This window comes from Cucurbita moschata, unplaced genomic scaffold (assembly GCF_002738365.1).
Source record: "Cucurbita moschata cultivar Rifu unplaced genomic scaffold, Cmos_1.0 Cmo_Scf00005, whole genome shotgun sequence".
NCBI classification, from domain to species: Eukaryota; Viridiplantae; Streptophyta; class Magnoliopsida; order Cucurbitales; family Cucurbitaceae; genus Cucurbita; species Cucurbita moschata.
Window position 1 is genome coordinate 5,217,771 of NW_019268521.1, and position 27,940 is coordinate 5,245,710.

At 37.9% G+C, this 27,940-nt stretch overlaps 6 protein-coding genes, 1 long non-coding RNA gene and 1 other non-coding gene across 12 annotated transcripts; 3 read left to right on the forward strand and 5 right to left on the reverse strand.

Annotated features, from left to right (window-relative positions):
• The first annotated feature begins 1,399 nt into the window (after nt 1-1,399).
• LOC111442693 (transmembrane 9 superfamily member 8-like) lies at nt 1,400-5,017 on the forward strand. Its single transcript, XM_023080167.1, has 7 exons — nt 1,400-1,601; nt 2,357-2,521; nt 2,612-2,721; nt 2,842-2,947; nt 3,031-3,143; nt 3,245-3,398; nt 3,621-5,017. Exons 1-7 carry the CDS (start codon nt 1,482-1,484, stop codon nt 4,776-4,778), a joined length of 1,926 nt encoding a protein of 641 aa, XP_022935935.1. The 5' UTR covers nt 1,400-1,481; the 3' UTR covers nt 4,779-5,017.
• A 686-nt stretch (nt 5,018-5,703) lies between these two features.
• Nucleotides 5,704-7,545, reverse strand: LOC111442695 (nuclear nucleic acid-binding protein C1D-like). The gene is made up of 6 exons (XM_023080169.1): nt 7,087-7,545; nt 6,944-6,999; nt 6,801-6,855; nt 6,647-6,727; nt 6,308-6,556; nt 5,704-6,125 (listed from the first exon to the last, which is right to left on the reverse strand). Exons 1-5 carry the CDS (start codon nt 7,292-7,294, stop codon nt 6,324-6,326), a joined length of 633 nt encoding a protein of 210 aa, XP_022935937.1. The 5' UTR covers nt 7,295-7,545; the 3' UTR covers nt 5,704-6,125; nt 6,308-6,323.
• Nucleotides 7,546-8,133: 588 nt separating this feature from the next.
• Nucleotides 8,134-12,031, forward strand: LOC111443588 (pentatricopeptide repeat-containing protein At4g31850, chloroplastic). The gene has a single exon (XM_023081469.1). It carries the CDS (start codon nt 8,473-8,475, stop codon nt 11,815-11,817), a length of 3,345 nt encoding a protein of 1,114 aa, XP_022937237.1. The 5' UTR covers nt 8,134-8,472; the 3' UTR covers nt 11,818-12,031.
• Nucleotides 12,032-12,948: 917 nt separating this feature from the next.
• Nucleotides 12,949-18,328, reverse strand: LOC111443046 (eukaryotic translation initiation factor-like). 2 transcript variants are annotated; one of them, XM_023080653.1, is made up of 9 exons: nt 17,920-18,328; nt 16,760-16,831; nt 16,473-16,568; nt 16,074-16,250; nt 15,670-15,767; nt 15,496-15,583; nt 15,052-15,402; nt 14,707-14,949; nt 12,949-14,346 (listed from the first exon to the last, which is right to left on the reverse strand). In XM_023080653.1, exons 1-9 carry the CDS (start codon nt 18,064-18,066, stop codon nt 13,318-13,320), a joined length of 2,301 nt encoding a protein of 766 aa, XP_022936421.1. In that variant the 5' UTR covers nt 18,067-18,328; the 3' UTR covers nt 12,949-13,317. The 2 variants fall into 2 exon arrangements, with proteins under 2 accessions (XP_022936421.1, XP_022936420.1); XM_023080652.1 differs by having other exon boundaries at nt 16,074-16,253.
• Nucleotides 17,373-17,478, reverse strand: LOC111443726. Its single transcript, XR_002710561.1, has one exon. It is a non-coding gene; the product is annotated as a small nucleolar RNA snoR103 (small nucleolar RNA).
• Nucleotides 18,329-19,576: 1,248 nt separating the features above from the next.
• LOC111442660 (probable phospholipid hydroperoxide glutathione peroxidase) lies at nt 19,577-22,540 on the forward strand. The gene is made up of 6 exons (XM_023080126.1): nt 19,577-19,984; nt 20,248-20,324; nt 20,433-20,494; nt 21,281-21,399; nt 21,482-21,649; nt 22,345-22,540. The coding sequence occupies exons 1-6, from the start codon at nt 19,715-19,717 to the stop codon at nt 22,372-22,374; spliced, it is 726 nt and encodes a 241-aa protein (XP_022935894.1). The 5' UTR covers nt 19,577-19,714; the 3' UTR covers nt 22,375-22,540.
• On the reverse strand, nt 21,975-22,338 carry LOC111442666. The gene is made up of 2 exons (XR_002710340.1): nt 22,067-22,338; nt 21,975-22,033 (listed from the first exon to the last, which is right to left on the reverse strand). It is a non-coding gene; the product is annotated as an uncharacterized LOC111442666 (long non-coding RNA).
• On the reverse strand, nt 22,535-27,894 carry LOC111442658 (L10-interacting MYB domain-containing protein). 4 transcript variants are annotated; one of them, XM_023080123.1, is made up of 9 exons: nt 27,737-27,894; nt 26,097-26,437; nt 25,865-26,015; nt 25,436-25,776; nt 25,223-25,363; nt 24,210-24,539; nt 23,970-24,120; nt 23,535-23,872; nt 22,535-23,461 (listed from the first exon to the last, which is right to left on the reverse strand). In XM_023080123.1, the coding sequence occupies exons 2-9, from the start codon at nt 26,427-26,429 to the stop codon at nt 22,946-22,948; spliced, it is 2,301 nt and encodes a 766-aa protein (XP_022935891.1). In that variant the 5' UTR covers nt 26,430-26,437; nt 27,737-27,894; the 3' UTR covers nt 22,535-22,945. The 4 variants fall into 4 exon arrangements, with proteins under 4 accessions (XP_022935891.1, XP_022935888.1, XP_022935889.1 ...); XM_023080120.1 differs by having other exon boundaries at nt 24,210-24,586; nt 25,213-25,363; XM_023080121.1 differs by having other exon boundaries at nt 24,210-24,586; nt 25,213-25,363; nt 25,865-26,012; nt 26,094-26,437.
• Between the last annotated feature and the right edge of the window lie 46 nt (nt 27,895-27,940).

Below are 27,940 nucleotides of genomic sequence, written 5' to 3' on the forward strand. Positions count from 1 at the left end.
ATAATATACACTTGATTGCAGTCCTTTTGGATGTTTTTTTTTTTAATTATTATTATTATTCAATAATAAAATAATGTACTGGAATGAATATGATCATTATTATTTTTTAAATCGAATTAACTACTATATTTATATATAATATAAGTTATAAGACAAATTATGACAGCCAATCGTTTACATAGGTATCAAACGAAATTATTGTTAAAAATATTTAAATAAATGGATAATTATAGCTAAATAAATTTGAAAGTAAAAATAGCTTTTGTTGGTCGATCTTCACTCTTAGCTATTCAAAACAAATATGTAACGTGATTATGTTACAAGGATGTGTGGAAACGTCTTTTAATTTCATTAAATTATACATGAAACACATATTAGTATTGTAATTTTAGTATGTCGTTTAAATTTTTTATTTTCAATTTAAATATTTGGTAAGTTTTGTTTCGAAAAGCATTAAAGAAAAATATTTTCATACGTATTTAATAAAACTAAAATTTTATTAGTTTTTATAGTTAATTCGTGATTGAACTAAACTCAAATTAAAACACTTGGTTTATAATTTAATGGGATAAAATTAAAATTTTACGCACAAAATTTTAAAATATTTACAACATAATAATTATAATAATAATAAATAAGATCCTTAATTAGACGCTTGTGTTCTTAAAAAACTAGGAACAAGAAACGTGAAACCATAAATAAAAACGTTCTTAAAAAAAAATCGACAGTTCATTAAAATTTTAAAATATTTATTTTACATAATTTGATGGTTTAAAATTTATTTTTCTTTCAAAATTTCAAAATAATTAATTATTTTAGATATTACTATTTATTTTACCACATAATATTTATTTCTCAATATATTTTTAAAATGCTTATATTCTACGACAGACGGTTACATATATATAAGAATTTGTTCAAGACCAAATCAAATGAAAAATCTAAAAATAAATGGTGAAAAATAAAATAAAATAAAAAAAGACCAATGAAACTTAACAACCAATCTACGCTTAAACCGAAAAAGAAAAGTGTAATTTTGAAGGTTTTTGCACGTGTTTCCTAAAATTATTTACTGAATTTTTCTTGGAATAATATTTTTAATTAAGTGTTTTGACAGATTATTAGCCGGGAAAACTCGGATGCTAATCACGCAATCTCCACACCAAAAATTCAATGGATTTAAATACTACCAATTTTCATTAAATAAATAAAATAAAAAAAAAGCAAAAAGGAAATTGTACGGTCGTGATTGTTTCTGAATGATGACGTGGCAAGATCAGGTCGTATTGGTAAAACGTCACCGTAACAATCACGAAAGGATGGGAGGTAGTAATCTGGTGTACTGCCACTATCTGATTGATTTTGCACTCTATTTTCTTCCTTTCCCATTTCCCTCATATGTACAGGCAGAGATTAAATCCTCCCCTCTTGGATCTATTGCGTCTTCGTTCCCTACTCTCCCATTTCTTCTGTCCTTCGCTATGGCGACTCCGAGATCTCCATCGATCCGGAACTTCTTCATTGCTGCTGTTCTCTTGTTCTTGATTCATGGAGTTAACTCTTTCTACCTTCCTGGTGTTGCCCCCGAGGACTTCGAGAAGGTTAGTTGTCGCGAATACGCTTGTTTGTGACTTGTTTGTGACTTGTTTATGTTCATTGTTTGCGTTGTTGTGGTTTTTCTGGATTGGAGGGTGTAATTGCTGCTTGATCCGTGTTGTATCGTCGGATCTGTGGTTGATGTTGGGAGCTGCTGGAATTACGCGGGTAGTGTGTGGAATGGGATGAGTGTGATGGAATCTAGATCTGGAAATCTCGTTTTGTTGTTTGTTGTTATTTGTAGTTTTTGCATCGTGGTAGATCACCTCAATCTTGACCGGGGATTGTTTGTGTGGAAATTTTGAGTGCATCGTACCAAAATGCAAGTGTCATGTGATGTAGAAAATTTATGTTACGGATTAGAGGACGCTTACTCCTAGATTCAACTTTTGTTTTGTAAATTTGTATGAATCGTAGGGAATACGAAGCATTCCCAGTGGGTAAATCTCTCCCCTTCGAGTTCTTACTCTTTTTGTGGAACAAATGTTGTTATTAAATGCAGTGTGGGGGATGGTGAGGGTGTAAGTCAGCTAGAACTATTGATTCTAGATGCTCTTTGGAGGGATGAAGACACTGCGTTTTCACTCTCAATTCTTATGTCGCATATAATGTTTACATATTATGTTGGATTTTGCTATTGTTTTGCTTGAGTTGTAAAAATATCTCAAGAATAAAATCTTGTGTGTGCGAGTGGCATAATACCTTCGTCATAGTGCGTTTCTGATCTAAGAGATCATTGTGGTATCATGTTTGGATGCAGGGAGATGAATTGAAAGTGAAAGTAAACAAACTGACATCAATCAAGACTCAGCTCCCTTACTCGTATTATTCACTCCCATTTAGTCGTCCAGAAAAGATTCTGGACAGCGCAGAGAACCTGGGTGAAGTTCTTCGAGGCGACAGAATTGAAAATTCCCCCTATGTGGTGAGTTACGATTTACCTGAGCATAGGAAACTTCCCTTCTGTTTGCCATAGTTAATATCTTGACCCTATTGGATTTGGAACTTTTTGCAGTTTAAAATGCGGGAGCCTCAGATGTGTAGTATTGTTGGTCGGATTAAACTCGATACTAAAGAAGCAAAGGAGTTCAAAGAGAAGATCAATGATGAATATCGGGTCAACATGTACGACATTTCTCTCAGGGGAAGAAAACCATATTGTTGTCTGAAAAGCATATTATTGTCTTCTGTTGTTTATTGATCGCTTTGGGGTTTCGCATCTTGAATCTGCCGTTTATGTGACAGGATCCTGGATAACCTTCCCCTGGTTTTTCCCATTCAAAGGCAGGACCAAGAGTCACCTGTTTACCAAATGGGTTATCATGTTGGGCTTAAAGGCCAATATACAGCGGCAAGTTCTTTATTTTTTCATCAGAAAATTGACGTTCATATTTACACAAAATTGATGTTAATTTATTTTATAATTTTGTACAGAGCAAAGATGAGAAGTACTTTATCCATAACCATCTTGCATTTACAGTCAGATATCATAAAGACATGCAAACTGATTCTGCAAGAATCGTGGGATTTGAGGTCAAACCATACAGGTTATTACTCCATCCATTCGACTCGAGCATCAAGCTTTTGATTTTCCAGGTTTAGTAGTAGTTTGTAATGCAACCTGCTTACGGTGTTTTGTTGCGTTCAGCGTCAAGCATGAATACGAAGGGAACTGGAACGATAAGAATACTCGGCTCACAACCTGCGACCCCCATGCAAAACACATGGTTGTTAATTCCAACTCACCGCAGGAGGTCGAGGAGGGAAAGGAGATCATATTTACTTATGATGTTGAATTTCAGGTGCGCTTGCAGATTTTTTAGTGCTATAACCTTTATTAGCCGCTTTCTGTCGCTAGGTACACGTAATTCATTTTGAGGGACCAGAACACCCATTGAATTAGATTTTTATTTTCTCACTGCCATGTCCTTTTCTCATCTATAGGATGTCAAGGATATTTAGGCTAAACTTACTAGGCCATGAACTCATGTCTAGATTTACGGGCTACTTTTTATTTCCTTTAGGAGAGTGAAGTGAAGTGGGCTTCTAGATGGGATGCGTATCTTTTGATGAGCGACGATCAAATCCATTGGTTCTCAATCGTCAATTCATTGATGATTGTTCTTTTCCTCTCCGGCATGGTTGCAATGATTATGCTCCGTACATTATACCGTGATATTTCGAAATACAACGAGCTTGAAACCCTGGAAGAAGCACAGGAAGAGACGGGATGGAAGCTTGTTCATGGGGATGTTTTCAGGCCTCCTAAGAATTCAGATCTACTATGCGTGTACGTTGGAACGGGAGTTCAGTTCTTGGGAATGGTTGTTGTAACAATGATGTTCGCCATCCTTGGATTCCTCTCCCCTTCAAACAGAGGTGGACTTATGACGGCCATGCTCTTGCTCTGGGTCTTCATGGGTCTTTTTGCTGGTTTTGCCTCAGCTCGTCTGTACAAAATGTTCAAGGGTACAGAGTGGAAGAAGATTGCCCTGAATACCGCAGTCATCTTCCCTGCGACCATATTCGCTCTGTTCTTCGTTTTAAATGCCTTGATTTGGGGACAAAAATCATCCGGAGCTGTGCCCTTTGGAACAATGTTTGCTCTAGTCTTTTTATGGTTCGGAATCTCGGTCCCCCTTGTCTTTGTGGGCAGCTATGTCGGGTTCAGGAAGCCAGCCATTGAAGATCCAGTGAAGACAAACAAGATCCCCAGGCAGATCCCAGAGCAAGCTTGGTACATGCACCCAGCCTTCTCAGTTCTTATCGGGGGAATCCTCCCCTTTGGTGCCGTTTTCATTGAACTCTTCTTCATCCTTACCTCAATTTGGCTAAATCAGTTCTACTACATTTTCGGCTTCCTCTTCTTGGTTTTCATTATCCTCCTCATCACTTGCGCTGAAATCACCATCGTGCTCTGCTACTTCCAGTTGTGCAGCGAAGATTACTTATGGTGGTGGAGATCTTACTTGACCTCAGGCTCATCTGCCCTCTACCTCTTCCTCTATTCCGCCTTCTACTTCTTCACGAAGCTTGAAATCACGAAGTTGGTATCTGGAATATTGTACTTTGGATATATGCTGATCGTCTCGTACGCATTCTTTGTGCTTACTGGTACCATTGGCTTCTACGCGTGCTTTTGGTTCACAAGGCTCATCTACTCATCAGTGAAGATCGATTAATGAACTTGAACCAGATCGTTGTCGACCATTATTTTGCTCCATTTACTTTTGCAGGATGCTGAAATTATATTCTTCTAAGATTTTAAAATTGAAGTATTACTTTGATGCCTTCAAATGTAGCCTGTTGTACTCAATTTTGAATGATGACAATTCTGTTGCTATAGCCAGATCATTTGTTCTCAGGGCTTCTGTTATCTACCTTCATATTGACAAAGGATTTTCCATCTTTTGAAAGAAAACGCGTGTAGATCTTTTTTCTTCTTCTTCTTCTTCTTTGTCAGATTCTTCTTTAGAATGAATAAACGTTATCAATAGAACCTCATTTTCTTTCTTTCCATTTTTGATCTGGAAGGCATCTTCTATATGCTTTGACTTCCACATTTTTGTATCAAGTTTGTAAATGAAGGAAACGGGTTGGGTGATCTGAACCAAGGCATGGGACGAGAAGTCTCAAGGTTCAGCGACATTCTAGTGACGAATTTTGCAGAGGATTAGGGATTTTTCAGGGTGTATAGGTGAGGTACCCGATGGCCCCGAGAGACGAGCGATGGTCATTGTGGCAATGCTGTAGGGGATTCGATAAGTTTCGCAATGTTTTGAATGCCTAGACCGTCATGCTGTTTTCGAACTTGAGAGTATTGGTGGTTCTCTTTGGAAAAGACAGGAAGCTGCAATACTTGTCATATCTCCAGTAAAGAACATACGAAGGCTAAAAACCATACTTCGAGCTCGGGTCTGAACAGAGTGTTGTTGTGAGCAGCAGAAGAAACAGAGAGTTCTGGTATTTCTCCGGTGGTGGCAGCTCCGTTAGCCCCGAGCTCTGTTGTAGTCTCATCCGATCGTGGCTCAATGGTAGCTTGGTAGTTGATCAAAACAATAAATTTAACAGAGCTCATAAATAAACACAGAACAAGATTATCGGATGTAGGTTATCACAACGATCATACTATTATTAATTTATGGCAAAAAGGCAAATCAAAGTAACAAGATGACCACTGATATACAGATAAAAAAAAATCTAAAAAGTCAGCTACCAAAGTAGGCTAGATCATGTCTTGTTCATATGATCCCACTAGTTCAAAAAACCAAATTTTGGGGTGGAAACAACCAGCAAAAACAGCCCATGAGAGAGAGAGAGAGTAGAGTGCCAAAATCCCAACCAGGTCCTGTCCTTATAGCAACTAGCTCATGATGGGGCTGAAACTCCCAATGCATATATATAAAGACTTCTAAAGTAAAGGGAAAACAATTTAATGCCCCAAGGAGATCCAAATCCAACCTCAAAATGGACCAATTCTTCAAGAGTTGGGATCATTAAGAGCACAAGTGAATCTGGCTTTGATACTCCTGAAAGATGTAAAGGTGAGGAAGTGTTAAAACATGAAGGAAAGTTCATACTTCCATGGATTGAACAAAAATCATTCAATCAAGAATGAGCAATAGAACTAAAATGGCAACATTTATTAAGAACATCAAAATTATTCATTGAAAAGCTTGTGTTTATTAAGAAAGGACGCAAAAACAAGTACCAAAGTGGAAGGGAATTCAGGCCTCCTGCAGTTCATCATCTGAAGCAACCCCACATAATGGTCCTTGCAAACCTCCATTACTATCACCAAGAAGCTCACGTGCAGCTTTCTCAAGAAATTCCTTAGCAGCAATTTGAACAGATTGTTTTTCAGAAGACTGATACTTCCTCTTCTTTTGTAAGTTCCTCTCTAATTGCTGCATTTTTGGCCCCTTCCCCCTACTAATATCCCTCATACTCTGCTTTTGATCTAAAAGTATTGAAATATTTCCTTGATCAAAGGGAATCAAGAACAGAAATCCCCTCCCCAACACAAAAAAAGCAAACAAATTCAGCTAACCTTGGGTTAGATCGGGTAGAGAATGTTCAATGAAGCGAGTAGCTGCTTGATAGTTCAAGGTAGTGGAACGCTTCAATGGTTCTTCATGAACAAATTTGAATGCAAAATTATCAATCAAACATGAAAGGACGTATGAATAACAAAGAAACAATACCTTTACTCAAGCCTATGAACCGTTCTAGTTTGTCTTCATACAAGCTTAATCTCTCCTACATGCATAACAAGAACATAAGAACGATTTAAAAAAAAAAAACAATGGAAGAATAATCACCAGATTCAAGGAATGAGGATAATTACAAGCTCTGTGTTGATAGGATGATCATCGGGGTGAACTCCGCTACACCTCACCTTCACTGCAAAACACCAAATCAAACAAAGATTTCGCCTCCATAATCCAAAATAATAGAGAAAGAAAAAATCAAGAACTATTCGTATTTTACATGCGAAGAGCGTGGTAGTGACTCTAGCAAGCAAAAGCATAGACTGAGCTCGTTGGAGAGGCTGCATTTGGGCAAGGACTTCCGGCTCGGCGATAGACAGGAGGGAAATAAGGTGAGTTTGGACTTGTTCTACATTTTCCAATGTCGTCTTCACTGAATCCATCACTTTCTCCGGCACCACGGCGGAATCTCGAACACCTCCCTCCATATTTGCCCCCAATTTTGAACTCCGTCTCTCTCACGAGCACTCACAGAAACCGAAGAGACGAGATTCAAATCCTTGAAAAGGAGATGATTTGGGATGGCGACGGCGGAGGGGAGCTCGTACCGTCGTCGTTGAATTGTCGAGGGGAAAGTGGACGGGTAGGGCTTTTGGGTTACGACTGGAGGAGGTTTATGGCGGCAGTTTGGTTCGATGCACCGCCGATCTCCATGTGGAGATTTTTCTGTTTTTTCGTTCAATTATTTGGAAAAAAAAAAAGGTTAAATTATACAAAATAAAAATGTACTTTCATATTCTTAATTCGTTCAATTATTCAAAAGATTTTATTTGTTTAATTATTCTTGTATCTTTTTCACATTTTTTTTCCAAATTTACAAATATATTTTACACAAAAAAAAATTATTATTATTATAAAATGTTAAATTAATTAAAATAAACATTGATTTTTTTTTCTTTGTCTAAAAAATATTTTAAATTTCAAAATTTTTAACAATACCACACTTTCAAAAAAAAAAAACATTATTCTTATTGTATTTTTTTAAAATTTTTTTCTTAAAAATGATTGGTTTTGAAAGTTCATTAATATTTTTGTAACGGGCATTTCTATATATATATATATTTTTTTTTTTTTTTATTTATGGAAAGTTTTTTTTTTAATTTTTTTAAAATATGTGAGAGTATTATTAAAAAATTTGAATCTTTGAAAATATATATTTTTTAAGATAAAATGCAAAATTGTTAATTTAGGTTTTATAAAACACGAAATTTAATTATTTTATAATACATTAATATATAGGTGGCTTTTCCAATTTAGGTCCGGAGGGCAGCCGAGCAAAAAAAATATCATCCATTCCCGAAGAAATGAAAAACCATGGCCATAGGCTTCGCACAAATACAAAATATCCAAAAGCGCCAAACCGCAGAGGAGTTGCATATCTCAGGAGCCCATTGAGGCTTGCAGTTTCCGACTTCTATCTAAATTCTTTCGGAACTCATCTCCAATCCAGCCGGAAAATGCTATTCTGAAGGCTTTAAGGTAATGTAAATGTAATTTACTTGGTTAACTTTCTGGAGAGTGAGGTTCCTCAACCATCCAATCATCCAATATCGGAATCCTTTCGGAACTCAGCTTCTTCATTCATGTTGTTGATTGAAATGTTCTGATGTCACTTGTAATCGTTAGCTCTTTGAGTATGTTCAGCACTTGTTGCAATGGTGCTTTTAGTAATTGTCAGATATCCGCTTCTAGTTGTAGTGGATCATCGAGAGGATTGATATCGGAAAATCTGGGGGGTTTTCGAACTGCGACTTTGTCTATGGCGAATTGGAAGAAGCACAGGAAGAAGCGGAAGAATGTTTGCCGGTTTGCGTTGCAAAATCCGGAGGAAGTGACGGTGGCGGTAAAAGAGAAGACGAAAATTCCAGTGTCCGAAGAGGAAATTCTTCGGGCTTTGAAATCGATGACGGATACTACGCATGCTCTTTCTTATTTTTACTCTATACCTGATTTTCCTTGTGTTCAGCATACCACTGAGACGTGCAATTTCATGCTTGAATTCTTGAGAGTTCATGAGAAGGTGGAGGATATGGCTGCTGTTTTTGAATTTATGCAGAAGAAAATTATTAGGAGGGATTTAAGCACTTATTTGACTATCTTTAAAGCTCTTTCCATCAGAGGTGGGCTTCGGCAGGTGACGATTGCGCTAAAGAAGATGAGAAAAGCTGGATTTGTCTTGAATGCATATTCATACAACGGATTGATCCATTTGTTGATTCAATCAGGATTCTGTAGCGAGGCCTTGGAAGTTTATAGAAGAATGGTTTCAGAAGGGCTTAAGCCGAGCCTGAAGACGTATTCGGCTCTTATGGTTGCGTTGGGAAAGAAGAGGGACTCGGAAACGGTAATGGTTCTGTTGAAGGAGATGGAAAGTTTGGGATTAAGACCAAATGTTTACACTTACACAATATGCATTAGAGTGCTAGGGAGGGCTGGGAAAATCGACGAGGCGTATGAGATATTTAGGAGAATGGACGAGGAAGGTTGTGGACCCGACCTTGTTACGTATACAGTCCTCATCGACGCTCTTTGTAATGCAGGACGGTTGGAAAGTGCCAAGGAGTTGTTTGTGAAGATGAAAGCTAATGGTCACAAACCTGATCAAGTAATCTACATTACTTTGTTAGATAAGTTCAATGATTTTGGAGATCTGGACACTGTCAAAGAATTTTGGAGTCAGATGGAAGCTGATGGATATATGCCCGATGTCGTTACCTTCACTATTCTCGTTGACACCTTATGCAAAGCCAGAGACTTCGATGAGGCGTTCGCTACCTTTGATGTCATGAGAAAGCAAGGCATCTTGCCAAATCTTCATACTTATAACACACTTATTTGTGGACTTCTGAAGGCAGGTAGAATTGAGGATGCACTAAAGCTTTTAGATACCATGGAATCCTTAGGTGTTCAGCCGACTGCTTATACGTACGTTATTTTTATCGACTATTTTGGAAAGTCCGGAGATACTGGCAAAGCTGTTGAGACCTTTGAGAAGATGAAAGCTAGAGGAATCGTTCCAAATATCGTAGCGTGCAATGCATCGTTGTATAGCCTTGCTGAAACGGGGAGGTTGAGAGAAGCAAAAAACATGTTCAATGGGCTAAGAGAGAATGGTCTTGCTCCAGATTCAGTGACCTATAACATGATGATGAAGTGCTACAGCAAAGTAGGACAAGTAGACGACGCCGTGAATTTACTTTTCGAGATGATAAAAAATGGATGTGAACCTGATGTGATTGTGGTTAACTCTTTGATCGATTCACTTTACAAGGCGGGACGAGTTGATGAAGCATGGAAAATGTTCGACAGAATGAAGGACATGAAGCTTTCTCCAACAGTTGTGACGTATAATACGTTACTCTCTGGATTAGGGAAAGAGGGTCGAGTCCAGAAAGCCATTGAATTATTCGAAAGTATGATTAAGCAAAGGTGTTCTCCGAACACGATATCGTTTAACACGCTCCTGGATTGCTTTTGCAAAAACGACGAGATTGAATTGGCTTTGGAAATGTTTTCTAAAATGACAGAAATGGACTGTAAACCTGATGTCTTGACATACAACACTGTTATTTATGGCCTGATCAAAGAAAACAGAGTAAATTATGCATTCTGGTTCTTCCACCAGTTGAAGAAATCAATGTACCCCGATCATGTCACAATATGTACCCTCCTTCCCGGTATCGTGAAGAGCGGGCGGATAGGGGATGCTATAAAGATTGCAAAGGATTTCATCAACCAGGTCCAGTTTCGTGTAAATCGATCCTTTTGGGAAGATTTAATGGGAGGAACTTTGGTTGAAGCTGAGATAGACAAGGCTGTTATATTTGCTGAAGAATTGGTATTGAATGGGATTTGCAGGGAAGACTCATTCTTGATACCTCTAATTAGAGTTTTGTGTAAGCAAAAGAGAGCACTTTATGCTTATCAAATATTTGAGAACTTCACGACGAATCTCGAAATCAAACCGACAGTGGCATCATATAATTGTTTGATAGGTGAGCTTCTTGAAGTTCATTACACCGAAAAGGCCTGGGATCTGTTTCAGGATATGAAGAACGCCGCCTGTGCTCCTGATACTTTTACCTACAACATGTTGCTCGATGTTCATGGAAAGTCGGGGAAGATCGCCGAACTTTTTGAACTGTACAATGAGATGGTTTCGAGGAAATGCAAGCCAAACGTCATAACTTACAACATCGTTATCTCCAGCCTTGCAAAATCTAATAACTTGGATAAAGCTTTAGATTTTTACTATGATCTTGTTAGTAGTGATTTCTGCCCCACTCCTTGTACGTACGGCCCTCTGCTCGACGGACTAGCAAAAGCGGGGCGCTTAGAGGAAGCGATGCAGCTCTTCGAAGAGATGCCGGACTATGGATGCAAGCCAAACTGTGCAATATTCAACATTCTGATAAATGGATATGGGAAAACAGGTGACATAGACATCGCTCATCACTTGTTTAAAAGGATGGTGAAGGAGGGTGTAAGGCCAGACTTGAAGTCATACACCATTCTGGTAGAATGCCTTTGCCTTGCTGGAAGAGTAGATGAAGCCTTATACTATTTCGAGGAGCTGAAATCATCCGGTCTTGATCCCGACTTTATCGCTTATAATCGTATAATAAACGGTCTAGGAAAATCGCAGAGGATGGAGGAAGCGCTCGCTTTATACAGCGAAATGCGAGAGAGAGGCATTGTTCCTGACCTGCACACATATAATGCAATGTTGCTTTATCTTGGGCTTGCTGGAATGGTGGAAGAAGCCGAGAGGATGTATGAAGAGCTTCAACTTGCAGGGCTAGAACCAGATGTTTTTACTTATAACGCTCTCATTCGAGGGTACAGCGTGTCGGGGAACCCCGAGCATGCTTATACAGTCTACAAGAACATGATGGTCGATGGCTGCAACCCCAACGACGGTACGTACGCACAGCTCCCTAATCCATCTTGAAATATCATGCATACTATGGAGAGTACAAATTGTACATATTTGAAGAGGGTTCTTTAAGATTCAGGAATACAAGTGATGGCACTTATCTGTTTTCTTGCCCATTTTGGTTGCTTCAAAGTCTGGCTTTTTAGAGCAGACCTTGATTAGTGACTGTTGGAGAACATTATTTCTGACATAAACTATAGCATATATCTATATATCGTAACATCATAAACTGTATAAATCTTTAAGGATTAAATTAGGTTATACAAATGTTCCCTCTCATAAGCAAAAAGAAGGGAAGGGGAAAATGTACAACTTAGAGGAAATCAATCGTACCAAAAGCACCTTAGCATGATCATCAAGTTGCACTGATCCTGGAAATTATTGGGAGCTACAAGTATTTGGCAGTTATAGTTTAAATTCAATGAAGGCGTGAAAATTCCACTAAAGGGTGTCCAAATGACTCGAGAACTCAACCAACTTGAACTACCCAACTCAAACTATAAAAGTTAGGTTGAGTTTGATATATTTTTTTTTTTTTCTCTCCAGTTTGAGTTGGATTAAAATTTTAGAAATTGAATATTTCGGTTAGTTCATAGGTTTACTCTTCTTTTTTGTCGAGTCAACCCAACAAACCCGAAATTAAGGTTGAACTCATAAATATTAGAATGTTTGACATTTGTAACTAAGGTTAGGAATGTATTGTGACCCGTAAATGTTGATATTTGAACTTTACGTTGTTTAGTTATTACTATAACATATATAGTGGATAAGTATGATTTCTTAAAACTCTATTCGGGATTTGTGGTTCGCTGAACTTATATTATAAACATGCAAGTCTGGTGTATCACACATTCATATCATTATCTCTTACAAAATCATGCTTTTTTTTTTCTTAAGTAGTTTTAAGAGTATAGTTATACTAATTAAAAGCAGTTTTAAGATATTTTCGAAAATATTATAACAAAACAGAGACTGATTAAGAACAAATTAAAATCCAACACAAATTACATAAACTAAAATGATAATCGAACCTACTTGGAAAAAGAAATCAAAATTCAAAGCAAGTCCTCAGATGCCATCCAAAACGATGAACCTTTCATTATAATATTCATTCAATAGGCGAACTGAAAAAGGAACAAAAGGAGGAAAGGAAACAGCAAAACAGAGATTATTAAGGTGAAAACTGAGGGGCCACATAAGGGCTAAAGTACAACAAGCAATGTATTTGGTACATCATATAACTTCAAAATCTAATGTAACTGGACCCATCATGAATTCCTGTTATTCTCAAGCCACCCGAGACGTCTTCGATGAGCTGAGCGGGCGAGAGAAGCACAAGAAACTTTTGCTCCTAATTACTCAACAAAGTTGATACTTGATATGACCCAAAAAAAGAAGAAATATACAACTCAATATAAATGATCAGTTATTTGTCTTTTGCAATGGGAACGTAAACATGGAATGAAATTTTTTTTATCAAAAACGTAAAGGGAAATCAATCCCACGTGACTCGATTCATGCAAGTAAAGTTTCACATGCCTGGATCTCAGCACTTTGAGTTGCCAGAATTCCCTCTCCAGAAGGGCTAGAGTTGAGGCTCTTCATAGCACCACCAAAAATGGATTTCTGGAAGTAGTTATCTTCCATCTTCTTAAGAATCTCCTTCACGACCGCAAAATCCAGGCCCCCGATCAATATTAGCTTCCCGAGAATCTCACCGAAATTGTTTGGTGCCTTCGGTAGATCGATGGCGATATCATCCATCAATGACCCATATAGAAGGCACCCCGTGCCAATATCCTTTGCAGTAAAGACATTCTTGTGGAGCAAGTGCTCAAGAAGCTTAACAACTGGATCTACACATGGTGGAATCTTTTCAAGTGCTATGATAAGGGATTCTTTAACAACCTCTGGGTGATAAGCTGGGGCTTTCAGCTCCTCTACACACTGTAGAGCTTCAGCAAGAATCCGTACGCTGAAGTATTCCTCGAGCAGCGAAACGGTTTTCTTGTGAAGATCAGCAGAATTGGATACTACAGAAGGAGCTGTAGGCTTCTGAGGAGAAGGTATGACTGATGCAACTGGTTTAGGGTTGTGGGCGACAGGCTGTGTTCCAGGCACGAAACTTGGTCGGGCAGGAGATGCAGCAGCGCTACCCTGTAGCAAAGCACTTGTTTTCCCAGTTATTACACCACCACTTCCCTGAGGTAAATATTTAGAATTAATGGAAGATGTTTTGCCAACTAGTGATGACTGGACACGCGAAGAAGCCTGAGTATGACCTCCGCTTTCGCCCCTTGTCATTGATCGGGATCTAGGAACCTCCCAATTGTCTGAATCAAGTCCAGGCATACCAGGCATTTTCCTGGTTCCAGGCATTCCAGGCATCATACCCCCAAACCCAGGTCCAGCAACAGGAAAACCACCAGGACCCCCAAGTGCCTCAGCATTACGGCCATTTCTCATCATTGCAGTCGAACCCGGACGAAGCCCTAAATTCTTTTCAGCCTCAGAATGAATTTCAGTGATGGTTTTTGCTTTCACCTGCACCCGAAAAACGAGCCATCAGATTTGTAGGTTGACAGGCATGACAAAAGTTATGTCACAAAAATAAACAGCCGCTTTCTTGCCACACACACAACCGCTTTTTTATTCCTTCAATACTAGAAGCTATCATAAACGACGAAAAAGGAGCAAACAGAAGGCTCAGCAAATTGGTCCTCAGGATTTTTGCCTAAAATAACATTGAATTAGTTTGATGCATAATATATATTATAACCAATGGTAGCCACCAATATTATACCAAGGCCTACAGGAATAAGGAACTGCAGAAAGACCAAGATAAGCGCACCATACAAAGTAACTCGAACAAAGAAATTGAAACCAGTAAAAAAAAATATTCACCTCTTCACGTCTAGGTACCCATTTATTGGCCCGTAAATCAAGAACATCACGGACCATAAATCTCAACCTAGGTGCTAGTTGGGTGTTTGCAGTGAGCTCCTTCAATCGGCTGAAATACAAATCATTGACTCGCCGAGATTTTGGGCTCTCATCCAGTTGCTTACCTATTGTGTTGAAAAAATGACTAATAGCCTCAACATTCTCCTCAGCAGGGCATATTTTGGGGTCAGGCCCCAACAGTTCCTGAAATGTTAAAAGAATCAAATTAACACCAAAGGCCATTCACAATGAAAAACAAAACCAAAAAAAAAAAAAAAATGTAAGTGGATCAGTACTGATGCTTACCAGAACAATATGGTGAACAATCTTTTCAGGCACCATCTTCTGTTTCAGAAGCTCACCTATCAGGCGAATGTTTCCTAGAGTTCGAAGCTTAACCATTCTTTCTTTATCTCTTCTTTCCATTTCCTGATCAGGATTAGTCATCTGCCTGATTTCTGCCCTCAGGTTATCAGCACCTTCAAACGCTTCTTGGCAAATATTTAAGAGAACTCGTTTAAAAGTGATATCTTTCTCCCCAGGCACATCAGATGTAAATGAAGGAAGCTTCTCATTAAGGTCGGAGCACAGAAGTGCATACATAGGGCAAAATGTGGGCTCATACACGGCCTTCTCAAATATAAGTGAAATAACATCCTATATTCCATACCTTCAATCATGTTAGTCCATCATCTAACAAAGTGTATCAAATCAGGAAAAAAAAGATACACTAGACGCAATAGTAGGTACCTTCAAAATATCAGCAGATGTAATTCCAGAGTCAATCAATTGACCTTTGAGTACGTCAAACTTTTCTGGAGTCAATTTATTGAGTATACTGCAAATAAGGAAGAGGCAATACTATCTTTATTTCCAACGTTTAACGAAATATATGAAATAATAAATTGGGGGAATGATAGTTACCCTTTTACTGTCTTCAAAACACGATCCTTTTCTGAGATATTACCTCTTCTAACTGACCAAGGAACTTCAGCCTTGATAAGAGCAGCTGCAGTACCCACCTGTTGGCACAGAAAAATAAGAACAATGCCAGAGCCAGCAGAAATACATCAATGGGTGAAGGGGCTCATTCAAAAGCTGGAAGTGAAACGTAAAACTTCCATGAATGGAATAGATGGAGGATCCCATAATACACCTTTACGTCTAAATATTCAGAAAGGGATACCCAAGTACGATAATTGGTACATATAGTAACAAACTGATATCTCCCCTACTTAAAAAAATGAAAAATAAAAAATATAATTGCATTCATATGATTTCAATGATTAACCTCAAATAGATCAAGTAAACTGATGGGAAGTTATTACCCCTTGGTTACCAGAAACTTGAGTCCTATTATTTGAGTCTTGCAAAGATTGTCCTGTCAAGTCCTTGTTGTCGCGAATTGCCTCCCAAGATCCTTCCTCTGTGGTGGGTAACTGTCCTGATCGACCACGCCAATCTCGACTGTCCGGCTCAAAGTAACGGCCTTGAGATTGTGATTGCTGCTGAAGAGAATAGGAACACGTGTAATTAAAGTTTGAATGAGGATGTAAGAGCATATGCATGTGTGCGTGTTCGGAAAAGTATGATGTAAGGGAATGATTCATGGATGATTATGATGTAAGATCAGTAAATCCATGAACAGATCGATACCAAATGCATAGAAAAGGAAAAATCGATTTCTACCAACTGAATGTTATGAAATACAAAAACAATAAACTTACATTGCTTTCAGCACGAGCCCATGTTTGATCCTCCCCAAGTATCTCAGTCTCAACTTCTAGTTTGATCTTCATGATATCCTCAGAGACTGTTGCAACCTGAGAAGAAAAATATGTTAGTCGACTTATCTATACATGTGAACAATGAATAAGATGATAATTATGACCGAGACAATGCCACAGATATAATTAAATATGACATTAAAAAAATATGATTTTAATCTTCACCCATAAAAAGCATCAGCCAATCTAACTATATGAGGTTTGGGGACAGAAAAATGAACAAGTACCTCCCTAAGCTGCAGAAGCTGGTCTCGAGTGTACTGGATTCGCTCACGACCTTCGAACCGTAGATCACCGGCCTGAAACAAGTATACAGTATATAATCATTAGAATTGATAGACTATTATACAAAATATGAAAATTGTAAGAATAAGAGATTGGCTTAGACCTATGACACAAAATGGACTACTAGACTTCGCACTTTTGTAAAGATATACAGAGAAATTCTCGTGCCTGATTTTTTTTTATAATCACGAGTGCTTACACCAGCTTATGCACCCCCCAACTAATTTGAACCACAACCTGACTGTATAGCATTTGGAAATAAACCATAAAACACTCATAAAATGGCCATCGTCATGGTTTGAACTTTGAATGCATGACCTCAAAGGTATCTAAAATACAATTCTCACTTTTGATTACCAATCAAACCCATGATGCAAAGTTAATTAAATATAATTTTTTACTCGTAAATTATTTGATTAAATATTCTACGCATTTCAAGAACTACACTACAAAAAAATTGTGTTTTTGATCCAATCCATCAACATACAAAACTATTCCTGATTGAAATCAAAGCCCCATATCCTATCATCCCGCTGAAAGAAATTTAGTAAATCCATATGTAATGTAGGTTCTTTATGGGCATGGTTAACTCAAGCTATGCCCACCTAAAATCCTACATAATATTCTATGTCCATATTTACATCAGGTACGCGTACTTGAGTGCCCTGACAAGAATTAGGACAATATGACTCTACAGAAGACATGAAAAAAACGATTAACATGGAATTCTAGAAGCTATAATCTGTATCAACTAAAAATTATTAACATTCAAAATGCAAAACAATGTCAGCCAATAACGAAAGACAACCAAACATTCATCAAATCTAATAATACCAGGTTGATTCACTCCAAGGGGTATTTGCAAACAAGCGACATCGACAACGGGAAAGTAAAACACACAGTGAAAACAACCTCAAAACAGGAAAAAGATTAAAGTTTTATAGATTCCAGATCTATAAAAACAAATCCGCACACCCATAATCAAATATAAAGAACACAAATACACCAAGAAAGCCCCAAAGATCGTCCATACGCATAAACACATATCACGAAAACCATATCCCTAACGCTCTTCGTAAAATAAAGAGATATGGAATTCGACCTTGAGGATTGAAGCAACACCGCCATGTGGACGAAGCGACGAAGAATCAGCGGAGGAGGAATCGAAGCGAGGGGTAAAAAATCTGCTTCCGCGAAGGCCACCGCCACCACCTGGTCTCAAACTTATGACCGTCTGATCTGCCTGCATAACTCTACCGATGCAATCCGTTGATGAGCGTTCACAAAGAGGGATGAGGAGAGAGAAAGCTTTAGAGAGAGAGAGAAGGAATCGTTCGAAGCGGAGAAAAGAGAGGGGATTGAGATGGAGGATGTTCGATTTTGGAGGTTATTTTCGACGAGATAGAGACAGAGTGGGATTCTATCTCTACCTGCGTCCCGCTGTATCTCTTCGCAGCTGCAAAGAGAAAATGGGGTGAGTGAGGAGAAACGCGACCTCCAAGAAACCCTTATTGTTCCCCTCATTCCTTTTTATTTAATCATTTTCTTTTTATTATTATTATTATTATTGGGCGATTAATTTTATAATAATTAAAATCTATGCTAAATTAATAAAAAAAAAACCTTAAATTTTGTATTTTAAACAAAATATCCTAAAATATTTTTACCAAATATTAATTATTTGTTTCAAAAATATAAAAACTCTTTTATAAAAAAAAAATTTGAAATTTTTTACATTTATTTAATACTTAATAAATTATCTACCAACATTTTTTTAAAGATATTATTAGATATTTTTTAAATACTTTCACTTTTAAAATTATTGAGTGTATTTTTTTAATTAAAAAATATTTATAAAAAAAAGAATGTTAAAATGTATTTTTATTAATTTATCCTAAAATATATTATATTTTAGGATTTCAATATCTTTCATTGTTGTGGGAAAGCGGATTCCAAATTCAATTAAATACTTGAGAAATAAAAAAAAATAAAAAATAAAAACAATAACTATTTATGTGCTGAATCTAGAAATCAGTGTATGGGCCCCATGGTCCAGTTGGTTTATTCAGGCCCAATAGATATTTTATAGTCAAACAAATGGGCCTGCCCTATGATTGTGGGCTCATTTACATATTTTCCAACGTGTCTAATTTCATAAGGAATGTCAGTTTTCTCGATGACCACATATGAAGCCCAAACCACTTTAATTTACTTAATTGCCCCTGTATATTAAAAAATTGAATAAATGATCCAAACCGTCCAAACGATCTTTAACCCAAAAATATTATGGTTGAGTTGAGTTCATTATTTAATAAGGATGGTTTGTATTGAAAAAATTTACAACCCGAATAATTGGATAGACAGTAAAAAAATATTTCAATCAAACTCATTAAAACTACTCAATAATTTTACGGGGTAATGAATATAATTCAATTATATATATATATATATATATATAATTAAAGGGTAAAAAGTCCACTCAAGTTTAACTAACAACAAAAGAAAAATTCCACATCTACTTTACTAGGGTTGTTGAATTAAGAGAAAAATAAAACTTTACTAAATGCAAGGTACCATAATTATTATTTTTATTTTCATTTAGTTTAAGAAATGAAGAAATAGTAATTAAATTATCCATTAAGATAATAATTAGAATGAATTATTTAAAAAAAAAAAAATAATGGACCATTTTGTTTGATACTAAATAAAATGGACCAGGCAATGACACGTGTAACCACATCTTCCACATTAAATCGTTTCATTGCCTCTCAGGTGCTTAGGCTAATGTGCCTTTCTTTCACACAGTCAATCGGAATCTGCCTTTCTACTTCAAGAACACTCCGGAACTCACGGACCAAATTCTCGTCTTCCCAATCCACCGCATTCACAGAGCTTCCATGTCTTTCTCCGCTACTTTCTCGCCTCCTATCAATGTCTGTGCGCAAATCAGAACAGGTTTCTGCTATTCCGCTGCTTCCTGGTCTTCCATGGCACCTACCTTGATTCCCTCGGTGAAAACCTCGCTTGGCGCTTCGAAATCGGCTTTTCTATGCCATAATTTGCCTCTACAGTCGTCAATCTCTCGCCGTGTTTTCTCGAAAGCTCAATTTTCTGGTGTATCTGCCAGAGCAGCTACGGAGAAGAGTATTCACGATTTCACTGTTAAGGTGCTTTTCTGCATACTCTTGTTCTTTGTATTCTTACCTGTAATTCTTCAATATTGTTCATCTGGAGCGGTGAAGTTTATCTGAGCATATATTAGATTTATGGTGAATTTCACTGCGGCGATATTCATTTCAGCCAGCGTTCAAGCTGAACCGTACGAGTAAAGAAGCTTTGATTTGTGGAATGGCGTTAAAAACACTTTTATTGCTCTTAAAAGCACTTTTTTAGGATCCTTGTGACATCTGAAGAGTGTTTTCTGGTGCAGGATATTGATGGCAAAGATGTTTCTCTGAACAAGTTCAAAGGGAAGGTTCTCCTGATAGTAAACGTTGCTTCTAGATGGTATTCAACCCTAGCTAACTTTGGTTAGACGATACTTAGCTTTAAATTGTGCAATTGAGTTCCCTGAAAAACTTATTATGAATTTTGTATTTCTTTTGTTGATGCCAGTGGCTTGACGACGGCAAATTACTCAGAACTGTCACACTTGTATGAGAAGTACAAAGCTCAAGGTATCAAAATTCTTTGGTAGGGGTTGCATTATCTATTAGCACTCCGACGAACACCTGACAAATAATTTGAACAAGCTAGTCTGATATCATTTTTTTTCCTTTCTCATCAATGGTTGTGCGGCATTCTTTTGCTTACAAGACGGTTACAGCACGTGAGATCTCACATTGATTAGAGAAAGGAACGAGTGCCAGCAAGGACGCTGGGTCGTGAAAGGGGTGGACTGTGAGATCCCACATTGGTTGGAGATGGGAACGGAGCATTCTTTATAAGGGTGTGGAAACCTCTTCCCAGCCGATGCATTTTAAAAACCATGAAGGAAAGCCCGAGAGAGAAAACACAAAATCTGTTAGTGGTGAGCTTAAGCTGTTATACATCAATTGGAGTACAAGGTTGTTTGGGTCGATATGAGTTGAAATGACTTTTCAAGTGCTCATAAAATGATTCGTGCCCATGCGAAAAAAGAATTTTTAAGCACTTAGAAAACCATTCCAACTCGAGGGAAGAGAATCGAATGATGGAAACCTTAGTTCTTTGCGAGTCTTTTTACTACTTGGTGTATATAACATAAAGAAGGTTCGGGCTGTGCACGATTGAACTTGTTGAATTTATGGAGAATCGATATAAGATTCAGGCACGATATTAGCTTGATTTACACATGTTATTTGGTTAACTTTCATTTAGATTTGAGTTGTATCAGTTGAATCCAAGAAGAATATCTCAGGTTCAGCCAAGTGAGTAGGGAGATTTCACAATCTTAATTGTTTTGTGTTTGTTTGGGAGGGCAGGATTAGAGATTCTGGCTTTTCCATGCAACCAATTTGGAGGCCAAGAACCTGGGTCCAATCCAGAAATCAAACAGTTCGCGTGCTCAAGGTTCAAAGCAGAGTTCCCAATCTTTGACAAGGTACACCCACTGCGTTTATCATCATCACGGACCACGATTTAATGTGAACATGGCATAATAGTGATAGAATTGCTGCACACAGGTTGATGTTAACGGTCCAAATACTGCCCCAGTATATCAGTTTCTCAAATCAAGTGCCGGAGGATTTTTGGGCGATCTTATCAAGTGGAACTTCGAGAAATTTTTGGTGGACAAAAATGGTAAAGTTGTTGAGAGATATCCACCAACAACATCACCTTTTCAAATTGAGGTATGCCTGATTTTTCTTTTTAGGTGCACCATTGTGAATTTCGTCGTGTTATCTTGTTTTTGCAAGCTTCCGTTGTTCTTTAGCTTTTTTTGGCTTTTACCTTGTTTCTTCAACTCTATGGTCTATACAATCGAATAATTTGAGTGCTTCATTGAATACACGAGAAATTTTCCCTAATTTTAAGTGAATCCGGAAGATATCATAGAAACCGGTAATTTTGAAAAGTTACAACGTTTTTCTTCCCAACATGAACATAGTTCAACATATATTCTTTACCGTGAGGTTGAAGCTTCGAATCTCCATACCTTCCCGAACTCTTTTTTTCTTTCAAATTCTTGTCGGTGATAACTAGAGCTATGCACTCACAGCCATCCAAGCTATTAACTTGTGTTCCTCACAGCCATCCAAGCTATTAACTTGTGTTCCTCACCTTTCGATGTTTCTTCAACTTCTTAGACAATAATCTAATGATTCGAAAGCTTCATTGAATACACGAGAAATCTTCCTATTGTAAGAAGTTTGAACATAGCTCGGTGGTAATTGACATAGACTCTTTTAAAATTTTTTAAATTCTTATTGGTCATGACAGCGATCTATCCCCTCAACCAACCAGGGTTGCCAAAGGAAGTGCCTTTCAGTTGCAAACACTTCCCTGTTAACTTTTGCTATACTGATTACGTTTTCTGTTTTTTCAGAAGGATATCCAAAAGCTTGTAGCCGCCTAAAAGCTAGAGGCGTTGAATAAGTTTGTAGAAGCTGAATCATGGGAGGAAGAAAAGAAAGGGAACAGATTGTACATACGTTTATCGTCGTAGAGGCTCATCGAATTGTGCTGGTACTGTGAATGAGTGGAACTTCTATTTATTTCATCTCTTTTAATTTTCCGGTGTTTATAACAAAATAATATTAGTTATTATAATTATATAATTTGGGAATTACGTGTTCTATTGTGGGATTTTTCCCTGCCAACGTCTGCTGCTGCATTAGAGCATTGGTTTAGAGAGTTATGGATGCAATACTTAAAAATTTAAGTATAAAATTGTGTAAACACTTGTCTAAGGCACAATTTGATTAAATTAAACGTCTATGGTAAAAATTGAAACAAATCAATAAGTTTAGGGGTCAAAATTGATTTTTTTTTTTCCTATATTTTTTTTAAAATCTTGACCACTAAATACCATAACTTTATCTCTTATATATATATATATATATATATATATATATAACTTACTAGAAAGTTGACAAAATACTTACTAGTTACTGCAAGGGTGATGAGTTGAGCCCTGTCAATGCTTTCTATTGAGAACGAAGCTTTCTTAGTAACCATTTCTTTCGCAGGGTTGCATCCAAAGCCATAAATGTTTTTGCCTTCCTTTCATCTTCTAAGAGATCACAGGCATCCAACATAAGTTCATCATCGATGTCGGGTATAGCCTGAAGTGCATCGATGGCACCTTCGCCTGCTTTATAGTTATGGTGCTGTCTCATGCTCACCAATCTAGTGACTACACCTGCCATCTCGGACAGAGCTTTCTGCACGTCGTTCTCGGTTCTATGCACTTTCTTCGAGAGCTCCGTGTCCAATGATATCATCTCTGCAGGACGCTTTCTCTGCTGAGAAACTTGGAGCTCTCTTGATGTTAGGAGTAGGTGTTGTTCATTTCCATCCATCTTTATCTCCATATTTTCGTTATCGATTTCACCTGTATACCGACTGTTGACTTCTTTATCTATTACGTTTCCAAAAATCTTGCACAAGTCAGTATAGTAGCCTAGGAATTTGTCTTTGTACAAGAGGGCATCGGGGCGTTCCTGCAAAACGTTCGAAACATCGATAAATGAAGTAACTTGATTCTGTTCTATATTGAAAATTTTGGTAAGTCACCTTTCCATAGGCTTCCCAGAGATCATCCTCAGCAGTAATCAATTGTTGAGATTCATTCCACATGAACCCACCGTGATTGAGAAGATCGTAGATTTCGCCGTAATGCTTCATCCACCAGACATAACGATCTTCTAGAACAGATCGGCCACATTGAAGTTTGAACCTCTCATTGAATGATATAATCACGTGACTCCATGCTTGCTCGCTAAACGCTTGGCCGAACATACTTCCTTCTTGCGAATGTTCAAGCATAAGATCGATAAAAGCGCGATCCATCTGTGGTGTCCAATCTATCATGGGTGAAGGTCCAGCAGGGACTTGATCATTTTTCCTTTCATCTACAAAATACAAAAACATAAAGTATTCAAGCAACATATTTTCGAGTCTCCGAGCAACAGAACTCGTAATTGAGATGATATCACTAATTATATGTACCAGTCATAAGAACAGGCACTTCATTACTCGGATCGGTATCATGAGCCAAACGGCTATATCTTCTGTTGGAACTCTCTTCACCAAATATAAAACACAACTTGTGATAGCTTGGTACAGTTTTAACTCTATATGATCGGGCAACAGGGTGATCCTGTTTATTTAATACATAAGCACAAAAGGGAAAGGGTTAAAAAAAGGGGTAAAAAAAGGAGAAAGCTATTCAGTGAGAGCAGTGAAAACCTTAGTATAAGCATCCCAAACATGGTGGTCAGCAGTAACAATTTCACGATTTTCATCCCATGAAAATCCTCTCTGTTCGAGAAGAATCTTTATTTCATTATACAGCCTTCTCAAATGTTTGTATCGATTTTTCAGCACATCCTTGTCATGGTGAGCTCGGAATTGGGCATTGAACGCGGTAACCATGTCGATCCAAGCATGACTTACAAACGTTTGGCCTATTTTATTGCCCCTATTCACCTGTTCAAGTAGCAAGTCTATGAGGTAACGATCCATTGGGGGCGTCCAATATGTTCGGGTGCGGTCGCTAACAGTTGGCATTTGATTCTCCTGCAGGTGCATAATACTTTTATGACAAAATTCACTTCGAGTTTGAACTACACACAAAACATAAAGAAGAAAAAAATACGAAGTTCAGTAACGGTATCATCCGTCAAGAATTTCCAAAACTACCAGCAGAGCTAAAATGTTTATCTAATCTAGTTCATTAAGAAAGCAAAAGGATAAATGAGTTTATTTCAATTGTACATAGTCTAGGTTGCAACATGCGGATAAGCATCGATTGAGTTCCCTTTCTGTAACAGCCCAAGCCCACTGTGAGCAAATATTGTCCTCTTTGAACTTCTTTTATAGGCTTCCACTCGGGAGAGGTTTCCACACCCTTAAAAGGAATGCTTCGTTCCCCTCTCTAACCGATGTAGGATCTCACAATCCACCCCTCTTGGGCGTCCAACGTCCTTGTTGGCACACAATTCAGTGTCTGGCTCTGATACCATTGGTAACAGCCCGAGCCCACCGCTAGCAGATATTGTCCTTAGGCTTTCCTTCCAAGCTTCCCCTCAAAGTTTTAAAACGCGTTCACTAGGGAGAGGTTTCTACACCCTTAAAATGAATGTTTCGTTCCCCTCTCCAACTGATGTGAGATCTCACATTTTCCTTCGGTAATCTCCAATGTAATGTATCAATTGGTTCTCGATAGCTTTGTAAAGAACTCGTAACTCACCACCCTTTACCTCTGATATATCGTCGGGAAGGTTCTTATCTAGATGCAAATGATTCTGGTTCTCACTGTCAATTACGTTCCCATATATGAGAACCAAGTCATAGTAGTTCGGCAACTCTTTCGTTCTATAACTTCGAGCAAACGGGTGCGTCTGCATTCAATAAAGTCCATTAAAACCCTCGAAGAAAATGAAGATTACGCTTTAAAGATAATGAATATTTACCTTGACATAAGCATCCCAAATATCATCATCAGCCACAACCATTTGTTGTACTTCATCCCAGCAAAATCCATTTTGTTGAAGTAGATTCATAATATCACAGTAATATTTCCATAATTTCTTAAATCGATGTCGTAACACCCTTTTACCATGTTGAGGACCAAATTTAGCATTAAACAATGCAAGCATATCCGTCCAGGCTTGCTTATTGAATGTATTAGATACCTTATTGCCTCTTCCTACTTGATCTAGCATAAGCTCAATGAAATACTGATCCATTTCTGGCGTCCAATCCGTCCTTGGACGATCAGGAGGGGCAACACAACCAATGGCATCACCTGAAACTCGAGGGCAAGTCCGGGAATAGAGTAAATGATATTGAACAGACCGGAGATAGAGCGCCATTACTTGTGTATCAGAAAACATTTTTACCTGTATTTACAGCTTGGATTTCGTCATCAAAGTCTATATCGTGACTCGATCGACTGTATCTTCCATCAGCATTAGTGTATCCATATATCAGACATAAATCGCTAAAATTCAGTACCGCTTTAGTTTTATAGGATCGTGCATCTGGATGTGCCTGCAAAATTACGTCGTCGTTTAAAATCATAGCAAGATTATCACACTTCATATTATTTCTTCGCAAATAAAAAACTTTCACCTGGATGTAAATGTCCCATACATGATCATCTGCGATTACCATTTGTCGACCTTCGTCCCACGAAAAACCATCATGACCTAATAGATGCTTAACATCATTGAATTGCTTCCACAAATTTGTATAGCGACTCTTCAAAACGTCTTTATCATACTGAGATCCAAATTTTGTATTAAACATTGTAAGCATGTCCGTCCATGCCTGCTTGTTGAAAGTGTGCCCACTCCTGTTTCCTCTGTGAAGCTGCTCCAACATAAGATCAATGAAGTAACGTTCCATTACTGGTGTCCAATATGTTCTGGAGCGTTCATGGCTTGGAATAGTTTGGGTACCCATTGCTTCTTCTAGATATCACAAAAAATCTAAGATTACTCATCCAGTGAGTAGCAAAAACTCATAATACATGATTTATAATTTAGTCATATGAACGACTTAACTAATAAGTTTTAACTATGCTCATGAGTAAATAAGGACGTGAGAGAAGCAAGTATTCAAAACTCAAAAAAGATCATTGAGTTCTCAAAAAAAACGAAAGAATTCTAATAGACGGTACGGATTCTGTAACAGCCCAAGCCCACCACTAGCAGATATTGTCTTTTTTGGATTTTCCCTTTTGAGTTTCCTCTCGAGGTTTTTAAAATGCGTCTACTAAGGAGAGGTTTCCACACCCTTGTAAAGAATGTTTTCTCCTCTTCAACCAATGTGAAATCTCACAATCTACCCCCCTTCAGGGTTCAGCGTCCTCGCTATCACTCGTTCCCTTCTCCAATCAATGTGGGACCCCCCAATCCACCCCCTTTGGGATCCAGCGTCCTTATTGGCACACCACCTCGTGTCCACCCCCTTCGAGGCTCAGCCTCCTCGCTGGCACATCGCCCGGTGTCTGGCTTTAATACCATTTGTAACCGTCCAAGCCCACCGCTAGCAAATATTGTCCTCTTTGGGCTTTCTCTTTCAGGTTTTCCTTCAAGGTTTTTAAAACGCATCTTCTAGAGAGAGGTTTCCACACCAAAAATGTCTCGTTCTCCTCTCCAGCCAATGTGGGATCTCACAGATTCCATGTCGATCCCTTAGGAGATTTTAAAAGATTTTCACACCACAAGCAAAACAAAAATTGGCCATTAATCTGCAATTGGTAATAATTTTATAGATGCAATGAACCGCTAAAAGTCATGAACACTGCTAACGAATGTTAACATGCAAGACGATGCAATGGAGGATCACGAAGCAGCTGCGTGCAATAAGAATCAGAAAATGGAATCCAAAGATAAAAACTAGGTATTCATTGCAAGAGGAACTTCTACATTATCTCCATGCAACCCTGCCTGATCAAAATCCTTCAGAATTCTAAATCCATGATGAACTAAAATGAACGAAAACATGAACAAATTCTCCAAAATAACGTGATCATGAACAAATTCATCTTCTAGATTGCTACAGTACGCAGTTTTGAAGATTCCGATCATATTCAATACAATGCCAGAACGTTTTCGTATCACAAAAACACTCAAAACTCGCAGTCGAACAACAGCATTGTCCGACGGCGAAGAGAAGAACAAGCAGGGAAAGAAGATAGAACAAATGCAATGGAAGATTTGAAGGGAGAGATTTAAACGGCGGGATAAATGGTGGTTTGCTTTTACCTGTTAGTTGTTTTCTCTACTGGGAAGGAATTGCAATGAGTCAGTTGGCGCCTAAGAAATCTTGTTTGTCGGAAGAGTTAACCCTAATCCGGGATAGGAGCGAAAAGCTCCAGAGCTGTTTGGTCACGGAGGCAACTTGTGCCTATTGCCATACACGGCTCTTTATATTCTTAGGGCTTCAAATTAAATGGGCCAGGCCCATTT